The sequence below is a fragment of the Chiloscyllium punctatum genome, chromosome 2 (assembly GCF_047496795.1).
Source record: "Chiloscyllium punctatum isolate Juve2018m chromosome 2, sChiPun1.3, whole genome shotgun sequence".
In the NCBI taxonomy this organism is placed as follows: domain Eukaryota; kingdom Metazoa; phylum Chordata; class Chondrichthyes; order Orectolobiformes; family Hemiscylliidae; genus Chiloscyllium; species Chiloscyllium punctatum.
The window spans coordinates 70,044,323-70,060,779 of NC_092740.1; the positions used below are offsets into that span (position 1 = coordinate 70,044,323).

The window sequence follows — 16,457 nt, forward strand, 5'->3', positions numbered from 1 at the left end:
AGAAGTAAGACCGTCTAAACCTGTGGTATAATGATGCTTCATTCTAGGAGTCATGTGTTCAATTATGAATGTTCCTTGTACATCTGCAAATCATGCATACTGAGTGTTGTTTCTTTTGAAGGAGAAAATTTGACAAATAGCTATTTCACATGTTACTGATAATTGGCGTGTAACATTTTATGGGGGTTCTCATGGTCCACTTGTGTACTTGTTACAACTGTACATATTTTGATGAAGATACAAGTCAAAATGTTAGTTAAATGGAGATAAGTAATATTAAATTATATTTTAAGACAACTTAAGTGTATCAAATATCCAAATTCCCTTCCTTTCATATTAGAAAATAAACATCAAGGAGAATCAGAGTGAACATCAGATAAATATTCAGTTTTGGTGGTATGGAACCACAAGTAACCGGGATAAGAGTGGTGCCTATCTCTTCTTGCCTGATGGAGAAGCTAAGGTAAAACAATTTTTTTTATTTAATAAAGGCAAAAGTATTTAGAAATGCTCAGCACCCATTTGGCATTTCTTGAAAGAAAAATGGAATTGTTTAATGGCTTTAGCTATGATCCATTGAAAAATGTCAAGGTATGCTGTTATTAAGTAAATACAAACCTAAATAACAAACAAAAAGGAACTCTCTGTGGTACAGTGGCTGGCAGGACTGATTAAATGACAAAGGATATGATGATGTAAGGCATAAAAACCTAAAGAACTGTGGATACTGTAAATCAGAAACAAAAGCAGAAATTGCTGCAACAGCTCAGCAGGTCTGACAGCAAGTGTGGAGAGAAATCAGATTTAATGTTTTGGATCGAGTGACCCTTAGCAATTTCTGATGTGAGGCAAATGGGAAGAAACGATAGGCCAAGCAGGGTTTAGATGATTAAATTGTCTTTCTGAGAATGATTAAAATCTAGAAATTAGTGTCCCTAATATTAATTCCAGAAGATGTCTGGTAGAAAGATGAAGTGTTGTATCAATTTAAATTTTTGGTCTTGCCTTCCACCACCCTCCACTGCCTTCTCATTGGCTATTTATCTGTGACAGCCTGAAATGTTGGGTGCAGAGTTATCCCGACTCTGACTGGCCAAGCAGCTTTGGGAACCTACCAACCATGCTGATAGGTTTGTGAATATGAAGATGATTAATTATTAGTCTGTCTTGTAAGCTTTCCAGAGTCTGTCTATCTCCTGGCAAGTACACATTTGGTGAGGAGTGGGAGAGAAGGGTCAGTTGGTCCCAACATCAGGATTCCAAACCCCACATGAAAATCCTGCTTCTTTACTGTCATTCTCTTAAGATGCTGCTTGTCCTACCTATTTTTATTTATTATATGTTATCTTTCAATAAGAAATAGATGTTTGTATGGCTTGTGTAATTTCAGCTGTTAAGATCTTTGGAAATATTTCTTATTGTAACTTAATTCAGACTGCTATTTTTAAAAACCTTCAGTATACAATTAAAGTGATTACAGAATCATGAAATGGTTACAGTACAGAACACAGCCAATAGCCTGTTGTGTTCATGGGAGCTTTCTACAAGAGCAGCTCTGCAAGTCCAATTCTTGCTGCTGGGTAAAGACGTTTTTCAACATAATTCTGTTGGTTCTCCCTTCCTAATAACATTACCTGTAACAAAAAGATTGCAGTGGATTGAGAAGGCAACTCATGAGCATCTCTTCAAGGGTGACTAAGGAGTAAGCAATATATGGTGCTGAAAGGGAATGCTGAAGATAGTGAGTGAAGATAAACTTGAAAAGAAACATTGGAAACTATTGGGAAAGAGCACAGGGAGTGGGCCTAATTAAAGTATAAAGATTGTTTTCTCCTTCAAACCTATGAATTGTTTTAAAGTCTTAAAGTAACCAAAGTCAGAGCTAGAAGAATTAAATAGATCTATTTCTTCTTAACAGCTCCATAATTGCCTTGTTATATAAATTACAATCTGTGTTTACTTCCAGATTTAGTTTCGTCTTTTTTGTAAACTGATGTTTTGACTAATTAACATTCCCTTTCTCTGCCATAAGTGCACAGTGGCACTAGTGTGTACCATCTACAAGATGCATTGCAGCAACTCACTAAGACTCCTTCGACAGCATTTTCCACATATGTGACCTCAACCATCTGCAATTGTTTCCAAGCCAAACACCATCCTGACTTGGAACAATGTCACTGTTCATTAATTGGCACAGGAAATTTACCATATTTCATCAATTATTTAATTTGTAGAATAAACTGGTCATATAGTAAAAGACATGACAGAGACAATAGGACTGAAATGCCACAGATGGTCTGCAGGCGTCTTTCTGGAATAATGGCTGAAGTCTAATGAAATCCTACCAATAAATTTTCAGGTATCTGTATCAACCAGAGAAAGGGAAATTTAAAATTGGTATCTGTCAATTCTTCAAAGATTAATAAATGCATTACGTTAATTTTGGCTTTGGTAGCTAAAGCTCCAAAATAGTTTCAGAACATGTTTTCTGGATGAATGGACTTTTAGATTAGATTACTTACAGCGTGGAAACAGGCCCTTCGGCCCAACAAGTCCACACCGCTCCGCTGAAGCGCAACCCACCCATATCCCTACATTTACCCCTTAGCTAACACTACGGGCAATTTAGCATGGCCAATTCACCTGACGTGCACATCTTTGGACTGTGGGAGGAAACCGGAGCACCTGGAGGAAACCCACGCAGACACAGGGAGAACGTGCAAACTCCACAGTCAGCCGCCTGAGGTGGGAATTGAACCCGGGTCTCTGGCGCTGTGAGGCAGCAGTGCTAACCACTGTGCCACCATGCTGCCCAAAATCATCCAAGTCCAAAAACCCAAATTCCCAATTCATTTCTTTGGTGTCAAAATGATGCAGGTTTTTATATTATAAATCTTCAAAGCAACAAGTTGTACAAATTTTTGTTATATAAGTGTACTAACTGGAAACACTCATTTCATCAAAGTGACAGCTTTGGTTCTCAGCACTTGTCATATATTCTTTTTTAGTCAACATAGTTCATGGAAGGAGGAAATTGTTTTATGCAAAAATATCATTGACAGATATTTAACCATACAGATCTTCCCTGCCCTTGAATAGCTTTTCCAATATATTTGTCCTCTTCTTATCTGCAATCTTCTATTAAGCTCAAGAATGGGACAGGTGTGTTAATTTGGCAATAGTAAATCTTTGAAAAACACATAGAAACTTTCAGTGTGCATTAGAATGCTACATAGTAATTTAGAGTTCACTAATCTGAATTATTTGAACCTTCTTTTCTAGCCATATATTCCTTCAGAACCTCCTATCTTGAGAATAGCTCGTGGCCGACTTTTTTCAGAGGTACTATGTATCTACCAACACTTCACACACTCAGTACGACTCAATAATGTGCATGGTAAGAACAACTGCAGTTCTGATAATTTTTTGCCTCATATTATAAATTTTTCGTTCTTTGACTCTAAAACTGTTATTAATAATTGCCTCATAATACAACATTTCAGCATTGTTGCAAAAAATATCAAAAATTTTGTCAAAGTTTTTTTTCTTTAGTCTCTGATCTGTTGTAGCCACTGTGTTTATGTGGTGAGTCCAGTGAGTTTCTGGTTAATGGTTACTCCCAAGATGTTGATAGCAGGGGATTCAATGATGGCAACACCATTGAATGTCAAGGGATGGAGAGTAGATTGTCTCTTATTGGAGATGGTCCATGCCTGGCATTTATATGGCATGAATATTACATGACATTTGTCAGCACAAGTTTGAATATTATCCAGAAATTGTTGCATTTGAACATGTAGTACTTAAGTATTAGAAGAGTCATGAATGGTGCTGAACATTATGCAAATATTGGCAAGCATTCACACTTCTTATGGAAGGAAGGAAGGTCACTGATGAAGCAGCTGAAGATGGTTCGGCCTAGGACACTACCCTGAGGAACACCTGCAGAGATATCCTGTAGCTCAGATGACTGACCACCAACAACCATTATGTGCTAGGTATGACTCCAACAAACAGAGACCTTGTCCCCTTGATACCCATTGATTTCGGTTTTACAAGGGCTCCTGATACCAACTCGGTCAAATGTGGCCTTGATGTCAAGGGCTATCACTCTCCCCTCACCTCTGGAATTCAGCTCTTTTGTCCTTATTTGACCTAGACAGTAATGGTCAGGAGCTGAGTGACCCTTGTGGAACCTGAACTGGGCATCACTAAACAGGTTTTTGCTAAGCAGGTGCTGCTTGATGGGACTGTTGGTAACACCTCCTGTCACTTTACTGATAATTGAGAATAGACTGATGAGGTAATGGCTCAGTAGATGCTAATGCTGTACTAGAAGAGCTTGACTAGAGGAGTGGCAAGTTCTGGAGCACAAATCTTCAACCAGAAGTGCCAAGTTGATGATGCATCCATTGGAATATTTTCAGGGCACACAACCTTTGCAGCCTCCATTTCTTCATCTCTTGTGGAGTGAATTGAATTGTCTGAAGACTGGTATCTGAAATGGTGAGGACCACTGGAGGAGGCTGTAATAGATCATCCACTTGGCACTTCTGGCAAAAGATTTCTGCAAATACTTCCATCATTGAGGATGTGGATATTTCTGGAGCTTCCTCCTCCAATGAGTTGTTTAGTTGTCCATCACCATTCATGACTGGATGTGGCAGGATTGCAGAGCTTAGATTAGATCCATTGGTTGTGGGATTGCTTAACTCAGACTATCACTTGCTGTTTATGCTGTTTGGCTTGCAAGTAGTACTGGTTGGTAACTTCAACAGGTTGACACCTCATTTTTACATAGTTTTGGTGTTGCTGCTGGCATGCCCTCCTGCAATCTGTCTTGAACCAGGGTTGGTTCCCCCGGCTGACTATAATGAATGAATGGGAGACATACTGGGCCCTGAGGTTGCAAATTGTGTTGGAGTATAATTCTGCGGCTGTTGATGGCCCACAGAGCCTCATGGATTCCCAGTCATGAGTTGCTAGATCTACTCAAAGTCTATCACATTTAGCACGGTGATAACACAATGGAGGTGTGAAGGCAGGACTTTGTCTCCACAAAGACTGTGCAGTGGTCAGTCTTACCAGTATTGTCATGGACAGAAGCATCTACAATAGCAGATTAGTCTCGATGATGTGAAGTATGTTTTTCCCCACTTGTTGGTTCCTTCACCACCTGCCACAGACCCAATCTAGCAGATTTCTAGATTTGCACCCAACCAGCTTGATTAGTAGTGTTACTGTCATCAGAGGTGATAATTGAAATCTCTCACCCAAAGCACATTTTGCACCCTTGCCGCCCTCATGCTTCCTCCAATTGTTCAATATTGTGGAATACTGATTCATCAACGGAGGGAGGACAGTACCTGATAGTGAGCAGGAGGTTTACATGTCCATGTTTAACCTGAAGCCATGAGGTCCACAGTCAGCATTGAGGACTCCCAGGGCAACTCCCTCTCGACTGTATACCACTGTGCTACCACCTCTGCTGGGTCTGTCCTGCCCCGGGACAGGACATATTCAGAGAAGGTTATAGTGGTGCCTGAGACATTGCCGAATTAAGGTTTGATTCGGGTGAATATGATTATGTCAGTTTGTTGCTTGACTATTCTGAGACCGCTCTCCCAATTATGGCACTAACCCCAGGTGTTACAAAGAGCTGTTTCAGCCATTGTCTTTTCTGGTGTCTGAGTCAATGTCAGGTAATTCTTTCTTTGAGAATCCAATATCAGGTGATTTCAGCTGATCTTCTCTGATAAGATTGATTTTTTTTTAGGAATGATTGGTGAGCACAAACAATGTAATGGTCACTGTGAAGATTGCCCATATATAAGATGGTGAACATGATACAAAAATGTTTAGCTGTCTTAGCTGCACCCTGGCAGTAATTCAATTCTGAAGACTTCTGAATCCAATGTCAGGTGATCCGTCAGGTTTCCTTTCTTTGAGGCTTCATAGTAATTGCTGCAACTGAATGGCTTGCTCAACCATTTCTCAGAGCATTTGAAAGTCAGTCACATTGCTGTGGGTCTGTAATCACATGTAGATCAGACCAGGTGAGGATGGTAGATTCCTTCCCTGAAGGACAGTTGGGTTTTTCTGACTATCGGCAATGCTTTCATAGTCATCAGTAGCTTCTTAATTCCAGATTTTTTATGATTCCAAATTCCGTGGTGCACTTAGTGGGATTTGAACCCAGATTCTGGATTAATAGTCTAGTAATGACACCACTGGGCCATCACCTCCCCTACAATGATGTTGCTCTGTTGACTTAGTAGGAGGACAGCTTAGGATCTCAAAGGAGAGCCATCCAAGTCCTCTTCATTGTCACTGTAACAATGTCTACCGCATCAGTACAACTTATACTCAGCTACTAACATATAATCAACAACATCTTTTTTAACACAAGAACCTCTTCTCATTAGACTAGTAAGTGTTTTTCTTTGACACACCAGATCAACAGGGCTCTGTAGATCTAAAAAGAGAATAGTGGCAGCAAACCTGCTGATTGGTGAGCAGTCGTGAGCCACAAACAATGTAATGGCCACTGTGAAGATTGCCCATATAGGATGGTGAACAGCGATACAAAAATGTTTAGCTGTCTTAGCTGCATCCTGGCAGTGATTCAATTCTGAAGATTTCTTCAGACGCAGCTTTAAAAATTCAATTCACACTGACAGCAGCAGGAAAAGCTGAACTCTTAAGAACCCTGCTGAAGAAAGTTTCCTGGCAAGATTCAATAAACCACAATGGTAAACTGACTTCCAGCGTGTTAAGAGATGTGCTGAAGCAGAAAAGTTAAGAGCTTCCCTGAGGTAGTATTTAGTCATCTCAACACAGTTACAAATTACGTGCGACCCAGAGTCAGGGTTCGGCCAGAGAGATATAGACATCTGAGGCTTTGTGAATCAATTTAAAATCCCTGGTAAGTGAGAAAAACTTTAAAAGAAAGTTCAATATTAGAAGCTAGAAATGCTAGAATTATTGAAAGGTGCTTACAACTCACATCAAATGTTTTGGCAATGACCTTGGCAAGCAGGCATTATGATGTGTGGCTACAGTAGAAGAAGTCAAAGGCTGCAGAAGCAATTTAAACCAACGTTTCAGGCCTATGGGCACCACAAAGCAAGAATTAATCTGATGAAGGGACATATTTGAAGACTAATGGACTATATTTAATGGAGGAAGTAAGTTAGGTGTCTTTATGAAAATGTGGGAGATCCATTACTGAAAACCATGCTCAGGCTGGGAGGCATTTATTCCAACTGCAGACATTGATAGTCATTCAGGAGAAACAACGATTATTATTAGAGCTTCAGATTGCAGAAATCAGCCAAAAAGAAAAGTGATTAAAACAGACATTATGATTAGAACCATAAAACAGTGGGATTAATTCAGTAAAGCAGTTAAGAAAACAGGAATCATTTATTTAGGCTACAAATAATTTGATTCATCAGGAGAAACTGCAAAACATGTTTCATTGTACCTGTAAAAGACATTTGTATGCTAAAACACAGGAAAACTCACTATTGGTAACATTGCTATGACTACAAATTAAAAGCCTCTAAGCAAGAAAAGTAAAAATCATAAAATAAAACAAAGAGCTGCAGATGCTGGAAACAAAAACAGAAATTTCTGGAGAAACTCAGCAAGTCTGACAGCATCTGTGGAGAGAAAACAAGTTAATATTTTGTGTCCAGTGACTCTTCATCAGAACTTGCCAGTGTTTTTGTTGAACTAAATAATCACATCCGAACATCAGAAACAATATTGTCAGAAAAATTCAATTTTAGAGATGGATGAAATAGAACATTGATTTGGACATTTTGGAAGTGATTATTCTTAAGATACAGAATAGCAAATCAAATACTAAAGCAGCAGATAAACAATTAAATACTCTTGTTTACTGTTGGCAACTGATGGACATTATAACTTGTCAAGGTATGAAGGACAAAATAGATGCTTGTGAAGAACTACTGAAAATCTTTGTCAATTGTTCTAATATCAGAACAAATAAAATTCTTGAAAGAGAAAGATTTATCAAAAGAGTTCAGTATCCAATGGAATTAATATTTGCATAGTTAGAAATAGATGAATGATCTCTGCAGATTAATGGAGGAATACAACACTAGAGCAAACCATGAGGCACTGATCATTCCTAAAAAGATCAATCTTATCAGAGGAGATCACAAGAAATTATACAATTCATAAGTATAAAATCACAAAGAAATTAATAGGACTGATCAGATACCAAAGGTCCTTGCCAATGCTGTGGAACAAGGAATCTTCCACAGGAACGGGCAGTGTTCATACCCATAACATAGCAATGTACTAATTAGGATCAGAAGTAAGCTATCCAGCACTTGAAGTGTACTCCACCATTCAGTAACGGTTGATGTATTTGCGTTCTGAATTCCACCCTCCTGTCTATCCCTGATAATATGTGGTTACCTTAAGTAGTAAGAAGCTGTCTACACCTCTGCTGCCATCTGAGTTAGAGTTCTAGTACAGGTAATTCTCCTATAATGCCATAGTGACTTTCCAGCGAAACCTCACTTAATAGAAAATGGCTTAAAAGAAATAATGGGGCCTATAGGAAAAGTGGGATTGGGGCAGACCAGCAAAAAATATTACTCATGATCGCTCAAAAATCTCCCAAAAGTCTAACACAAAGTATAGCACGGTCTGAATGAAGGTTTAAGTCATATTTATTAATGAAACCATTATTAATGCAAGGACAGAGGGGCATCATCATTACCAACTTCAGGTGCAGATGTATTTACAGAAGTGGATGGCTGTGGTTGATTGTCTTCTGACTGTTTCTTGGGGGTTGCTTTAAAAAAGACATCCAGTTTTTGCGGTTTTGCCCTTTTTCTTCTGTCTGGAAGAAGCTGTTAATAGGGGACCAGATATCTTATTGAATGAATTGATGCCCTACTGCATTCTACATTGTAGTTGTTGTCCTCTAAAAGCTGCAACTACCTCTCAGTTTCCCTCTGGATAGAAGAGAAAAGAGAATTGTAAAGCTCTCATGGTACTGTATCCTGGACTTCATCTTTTTCATCTCCAGCTTCCACTGTGACAAGCTGTTGTAGAAAAATCTTCATAGTGGGACTCAAGCAGCTCTTCAATGTCCTCACTTTCAACTTCTTTCTAAGCCAACCTGCTTTGCAAAGACAACACAGTGCTCTTTGAGTTGAAAAATGTGGTGCTGGAAAAACACAGCAGGCCAGGCAGCATCCGAGGAGCAGGAGAATTGACGTTTCGGGCATAAGCCCTTCTTCTGGAATGAGGCTGGTGTGCCAAGTGGGCTGAGATAGAAGGTTGGGGGGGGGAGGGAATTTGGGGGAGGGGCACTGATAGGTGGAAGGAAGTGAGGGCGAAGGTGATAGGCTGGAGAGGGGGTGGGGGCGGAGATGTCGGGAAGAAGATTGCAGGTCAAGAGGGCTGTGCTGAATCTGAGGGTTGGGACTGAGATAAGGTGGGGGGGGGAAGTGAAATGAGGAAGCTGGAGAAATCTACGTTCATCCCGTGTGGTTGGAGGGTTCCTAGGCAGAAGATGAGGCGCCCTTCCTCCAGGCGTCGTGTGGCCAGGGTCTGGCGATGGAGGAGGCCAAGGACCTGCATGTCATTGGCGGAGTGGGAGGCAGTTGGGTTGGTTGGTGCGGGTATTCCCTGAAATATTCCGCAAGTAGGCAGCCTGTCTCCCCAATGTAGAGGAGACCACATCGGGTGCAGTGGATACAGTAAATGATGTGTCTGGAGGTGCAGGTGAATTTGCGACGGATATAGAAGGATCCATTGGGGCCTTGGAGGGAGGTGAAGGGGAAGGTGTGGGCGCAAATTTTGCACTTCTTGCAGTTGCAGGGGAAGGTGCTGGGAGTGGAGATTGGGTTGGTGAGGGGTATGGACCTGACAAGGGAGTCGCGAAGGGAGTGGTCTCTCCTGAATGCTGATGGGGGTGGAGAGAGAAATATATCCCTGGTGGTGGGGTCTGTCTGGAGGTGGCAGAAATGACGGAGGCTGATACAATGTATCCGGAGATTGGTGGGGTGGAAGGTGAGGACCAGTGGGGTTCTGTCCTGGTGGCGATTGGAGGGGCGGGGTTCAAGGGCGGAGGTACTGGAAGTGGAGGAGATGCGGTGGAGAGCGTCGTCAACCACATCGGAGGGGAAATTGCGGTCTTTGAAGAAGGAGGCCATTTGAGTTTTTCCAACACAATGCTCTTTGCCTTTTCAGAGCTCCTCTGACAGTTCACATCTTTTAGAATCTTGAAAAAGAGCTGCTGCCAAGCTGCAAGCAAGCAGTCCTTACTGACATCACCCCAGATCACCACAATAATGTCAATAGCATTCTTGATGATAAAGCTCTTCCAAAATTAAAGAACACTGCTTATTATCCCTGTCAGTAGCTGCAATCACCCTCTTGAATGTGCATCTTAAATAACACGCTTTAAAAGCTGATACTGAATCCTGGTCAATCCTGTGTTTAGAGGTAGAAATACCACTTTGATGTTTTCAGAAAGCTCACCAATGGTAGCAGGACTTTTTTTGCCTGCACTACTGTCTAAAAACATCTTCCAAAACATCATCAATAAGGTCAGAAAAAAATTGCCCTGTCATCCAACCTTTTTTGCTTGACCTGAAGTAAATATCTAGAGTAGACTTAAAGTAATCCTTCAGGGCTTGCAGGTTGGCAGAGTGGTACATCACCACAGGCTTAAGTTTTAAATCGCATTGGCATTGGAACCCAACAGCACGGTCATACAATCCTTTGCCACTTAAAGCCTGGAGCATAATAGGAAACAAAGGGTAGTGATTAACGGCTCCATTTCGAAATGGCAGGCAGTGACCAGTGGGGTACCGCAGGGATCTGTGCTGGGACCGCAGCTTTTTACAATATATGTAAATGATATAGAAGATGGTATCAGCAATAACATTAGCAAATTTGCTGATGACACAAAGCTAGGTGGTAGGGTGAAATGTGATGAGGATGTTAGGGGATTACAGGGTGACCTGGACAAGTTAGGTGAGTGGGCAGATGCATGGCAGATGCAGTTTAATGTGGATAAATGTCTGGTTATCCACTTTGGTGGCAAGAACAGGAAGGCAGATTACTACCTCAATGGTATCAAATTAGGTAAAGGGGCTGTTCAGAGAGATCTGGGTGTTCTTGTCCACCAGTCAATGAAGGCAAGCATGCAGGTACAGCAGGTCGTGAAGAAGGCTAATAGCATGCTGGCCTTCATAACAAGAGGGATTGAGTATAGAAGCAAAGAGGTGCTTCTGCAGCTGTACAGGGCCCTGGTGAGACCACACCTGGAGTACTGTGTACAGTTCTGGTCTCCAAATTTGAGGAAAGACATTCTGGCTATTGAGGGAGTGCAGCGTAGGTTCACGAGGTCAGTTCCTGGAATGGCAGGATTGCCTTACACGGAAAGACTGAAGCGACTGGGCTTGTATACCCTTGAGTTTAGAAGACTGAGAGGGGATCTGATTGAAACGTATAGGCTTATGAAAGGACTGGACACTCTGGCAGGAGGGAACATATTTCCGTTGATGGGGGAGTGCCGAACCAGAGGACACAACTTAAAAATACGGGGTAGACCATTTAGGACAGAGATGAGGAGAAACTACTTCACCCAGAGAGTGGTGGCTGTGTGGAATGCTCTGCCCCAGAGGGCAGTGGAGGCCCAGTCTCTGGATTCTTTTAAGAAAGAATTGGATAGAGCTCTTAAAGATAGTGGAGTCAAGGGGTATGGAGATAAGGCTGGAACAGGATACTGATTAGGAATGATCAGCCATGATCATATTGAATGGCGGTGCAGGCTCGAAGGGCAGAATGGCCTACTCCTGCATCTATTGTCTATTGTCTATTGTCATGTGCTTCATTCTTAGAAATGTAAGTTCTTGCTGGCATTCTCTTCCAGTATAAACCTGTCTCATCCAAACTGAAGATTTGGTCTAATGTGTAGCCTTCTTCATTTTTTTTACTGTGGGAGGAAATGCCAGCACATGCTCCTCGTCTGCACAGGCAGATTCACCAACTTTACATTCTGGCATGCATAGTGGTTCTTAAAACCAGCAAACCACCCACTGCTTGCACTAGAGGTAGGCGGGTCTGCAGGATTTTGAGCATTTTTCTTTAAATTTTCATAAATGGATAAAGCTTTCTCCTTTATGGTGAGAAAGGTTGTCCCAGATCACTTTTTTGTTTTATCTTCTATCCAGACACTTAGAGCCTCTCCATCTCCTTAAGTTCCTTTGGCCGGGACCTCTCAGATTTGCTGGCAGTCCGACTTGTTTCAGGGATACAGCTTGCTTTAGTCTTTTCAATGTTGTCTTTAATGGGGCAAAGGTAGGCTCCCTCATTCCTATTAAGCAAGCTATATCATACATTCTCTCCTTATGCTTAAAATGCTTTGTAACATCTAGCTCCTCTTCCAGCCCTTCTTTTGCATTGACCAGGACGCTTTTTGCGAACATTCATGTGACAATCCTATTTTTTGCAAAAATGGAGGGGCATGATCTTGAGATATGCAGATACAAGAACAATTTAGAAAGGCAAATGGTGTGTATAAGAGTAATGCAGTCCTGCAGGAATTATACAGGGTTTATATAAGAATATCTTTCTCTCAGAGGGAGAGCAATGAGCATTCATTAGTTTAATTTTTGAGATGAAGCTGCTCAATGTATTGTACTATACCTCTCACATGCTCTGGTGAAAGCTGACATGGCAGAACAGCACAGAGACTTTGGTGCTGACATCGGCGTGTGCAGAGACTTCAGCACATACGCAAAATGAAGCATGCAAAATAATCACCACTGGAATTGCGCTATTGCGAGAGGTAAACATCCTCGAAATTTCTTCAGCAGCATTATAGCTAAATTGCGCTGCCAAAACATGCTTTATATGAGAACTACCTATATTGTGCAACCTTCTCAAAGAAAAAGTATTTCCTCATCTCTGTCCTGGAAAGGTGATCTGTAATTTTTAAACAGTCTTCCACAAGGCTGGACGTACCCAAAGAGCAGTTTAACAGAAGACAGTTGAAAAAAATGACTTGTTTAAACTATGTTAAAGCTGTTTCTTGGTGCATAATTGTTCAGGATGTGGGTGAGACCATTTTGGAGTGAGCCTTTTGTCATTACTGCTGCATCCTCACCACTTGCTGTGCAAACAGTGCCACACCTGATTTTGAGTCAATACAGCCATCCATCACTGCCAGTTAACTCATGCAACTCTCCCTTAGTTGTAGAATTGAACCGGAGATGGGGATAATTCGGCTCAGTCTTCCTTGAATCACACAAGCATGTCATCCTCTATAATATGTACATTTTTCAAGATGTTGCTATTTATTTCTCCATGTTCTCTATCTTCCATATCCTTCTCCACAGTAAACACTGATGCAAAATACTCCTCCATTTCTGGTGGTTCCACACTTAAGTGGCCTTGCTAATTCTTTAAGGGGCCCTATTCTCTCCCTTATTACTCTTTTGTCCTTCATGTATTTGTTGAATCCCTTTGGATTCTCCTTAATCATACTTGCAAAGCTATTTCATGACCCTTTTTTGCCCTCTTGCTTTCCCTCTTAAGTATACTCTTACTGCCTTTAAACTGTTATAGAGATTCACTTGATCTCTGTTGTCTGTATCACACACAGATGCTTCCTTCTTTTTCTTGACCAAAACCTTAATTTCTCTAGTCATCCATCATTCCCAACACCTACCAGCCTTGCCCTTCACTCTAACAAGAACATACTATCTCTGGACTCTTATTATCTCGGTTTTTAAAGGTTCCCACCTGCCAGAAGTCCCTTTACCTGCAAACATCTGCCCAAAGGAGAAAGTGAGCTCTGCAAATGTTGGAGATCAGAGTCGAGAGTGTGTTGCTGGAAAAGCACAGCAGATCAGGCAGCATCCGAGGAACATGAAAATTGATGTTTTGGGCTGGAGCCCTTCATCAGGAAGGTCTCCGGCCTGAAACATCGATTTTCCTGCTCCTCGAATGCTGCCTGACCTGCTGTGCTTTTCCAGCAGCACACTCTCAACATCCGCCCCCATTCAACTTTTGAAAGTTTTTGCCTCATACCATCAAAATTAGCCTTCCTCCAATTTAGAACTTTAACTTTTAGATCTGGTCTATCCTTTTCCATCACTATTTTAAATCTAATAGAGTTACGGTCCCTGGCCCCAAAGTGCTCCCCCACTGACACCTCTTTTTTCCCAAGGGTAGGTCACATTTTGCACCTCTAGTAGGTACATCCACATACTGATTCCAGAAAGTTTTGCACATATGACAAATTTCTCTCCATCCAAGCCTTTAGCACAATGGCAGTCCCAGTCTATGTTTGGAAAATTAAAATCCCGTCGCATACCTACCCCGTTATTCTTATGGATAACTGCGATCTCCTTACAAATTTGTTTCTCAATTTCCCTCTGGCTATTGGATGGGTCTATAGTATAATCCTAATGAGGTGATCATCATTTCTTATTTCTCAGTTCTACCAGATAACTTCCTTGGATGTATTCCCAGGGATATCCTCCCTAAGTACAGTCTTAATGTTATTCCCTAATCAAAAACGCCACTCCATCCCCCCTTCTATCCTTCCCATAGCATCTATACCCTGGAACATTCAGCTGCCAGTCCTGCCCATTCCTGAGCGCATTCTCTGTACTCACTATGGTATCCCAGTTCCATGTTCCCAACCATGCCCTGAGTTCATCTGCCTTACTTGTTGGGCTTCTTGTATTGAAATAGATGCAGTTTATCAGTCCTAGCTCATTCTCTGCTTTGTTCCTGTTTGCTCTGACTGTTTGAGACAGTCCTTTTCCCAACTGGATCAGTCTAAGACAGTTCTCTTTTCTCACCTTCTCCACAGCTGTTCCCCATCCCCCACCCCCCTCACACACCTCCACTGTTTAAATCCTCCTGAACAGCTGTAACAAATTCCCCTTTCCCCCCTTCCCCCCCCCCCCCCCCCCCCCCATTATATTAGTGCCCTTCCAAATCAGGTGAAATCTGTCCTTATGCTGGTCACTTCTACCTCAGAAGAGATTCCAATGATCCAAAAATGTGAATTCTTCCCTGCAACAACTCTTCAGCCTCTCATTCATCTGCTCTATCCTCCTATTCCTACTCTCGCTAGCTCATGCTAGTTCAGATATTACTACCCTCAAAGGACCTCCTTTTTAAATTCCTGCCTAATTTCCTATATCCTCTCCTCAGAATCTCGACCTTTTCTCTTCCTATGTCGTTAGTTCCAATTTATATAACAAACTCCTGCTGGACCATCTCACCTTTGAGAACATTCTGCACCAACTCCAATATTTCCTTGATCCTGGCACGAGTGAGGCATTGCACCATTCTGATGTCTCATTGTTCAAAGTTCCGTCCCTGGGTGGTCTCAAACCACTAATCACTCGGTAAACAGTCAAACGTACTAACCAATTGCACCTCAGAGACTGGCTTGTTAAATTGTTTGAAGAAAATGCTACAGGAAGGGTAGAAAGGTAAGAGAGGCGAGTGAGTGGTGTTTTTGATAAGGGATAGCATTACAGCTATACTGAGGGAGGATCTTCCGGAAATATATCCAGGGAAGTTATTTGAGTGGAACTGAGAAATAAGAAAGGAATGATCATCTCATTGGGATTGTATTATAGGCCCCCTAATAGTCAGAGGGAAATTGAAAAACAAATTTGTAGGGAGATCTCAGTTATCTGTAAGAATAATAGGGTGGTTATTGTAGGGGTTTTAACTTTTCAAACATAGACTGGGAATGCCATACTATTAAGGGTTTAGATAGAGAGGAATTTGTTAAGTGAGTACAAGAAAATTTTCTGATTCAGTATGTGGATGTACCTGCTAGAGAAGGTGCAAAATTTGACCTACTCTTGGGAAATAAGGCAGGGCAGGTGACTGAGGTGTCAGTGGGGGGGACATTTTGGGGCCAGTGACCATGATTGTATTAGTTCTAAAATAGTTATGAAAAAGGATAGACCAGATCTAAAAGTTGAAGTTCTAAATTGGAGAAAAGCCAATTTTAATGGTATCAGGCAAGAACTTTCAAAAGCTGATTGGGGGCAGATGTTCGCAGGTAAAGGGACAGCTGGAGAATGGGGAACCTTCAGAAATGAGATAACAAAAGTCCAGAGAAAGCATATTCCTGTTAGGTAAAAGGAAAGGCTGGTTGGTGAAGGGAATGCTGGATGACTAAAGAAATTGAGGGTTTTATTAAGGAAAAGAAGGAAGCATATGTCAGGTATAGACAGGACAGATCGAATGAATCCTTAGAAGAGTGTAATGACAGTAGGAGTGTACTTAAGAGGGAAATCAGGAGGGCAAAAAGGAGACATGAGATAGCTTTGGCAAATAGAGTAAAGGAGAATCCAAAGGGTCTTTACAAATACGTTAAGGAAAAAGGGTAACTAGGAGAGAAAAAGGCCCCTCAAAGATCA

At 41.5% G+C, this 16,457-nt stretch overlaps 1 protein-coding gene across 1 annotated transcript in view; it reads left to right on the forward strand.

Moving 5' to 3' along the window:
- The window catches only part of man2a1 (mannosidase, alpha, class 2A, member 1), a 233,201-nt gene that overhangs the window by 160,732 nt on the left and 56,012 nt on the right, over nt 1-16,457 (forward strand). Inside the window, exons 15-16 of the mRNA XM_072583645.1 lie at nt 341-463; nt 3,283-3,397. Of these exons, the coding sequence (XP_072439746.1) occupies nt 341-463; nt 3,283-3,397 (238 nt within the window). The remainder of the gene's footprint in view (nt 1-340; nt 464-3,282; nt 3,398-16,457) is intronic.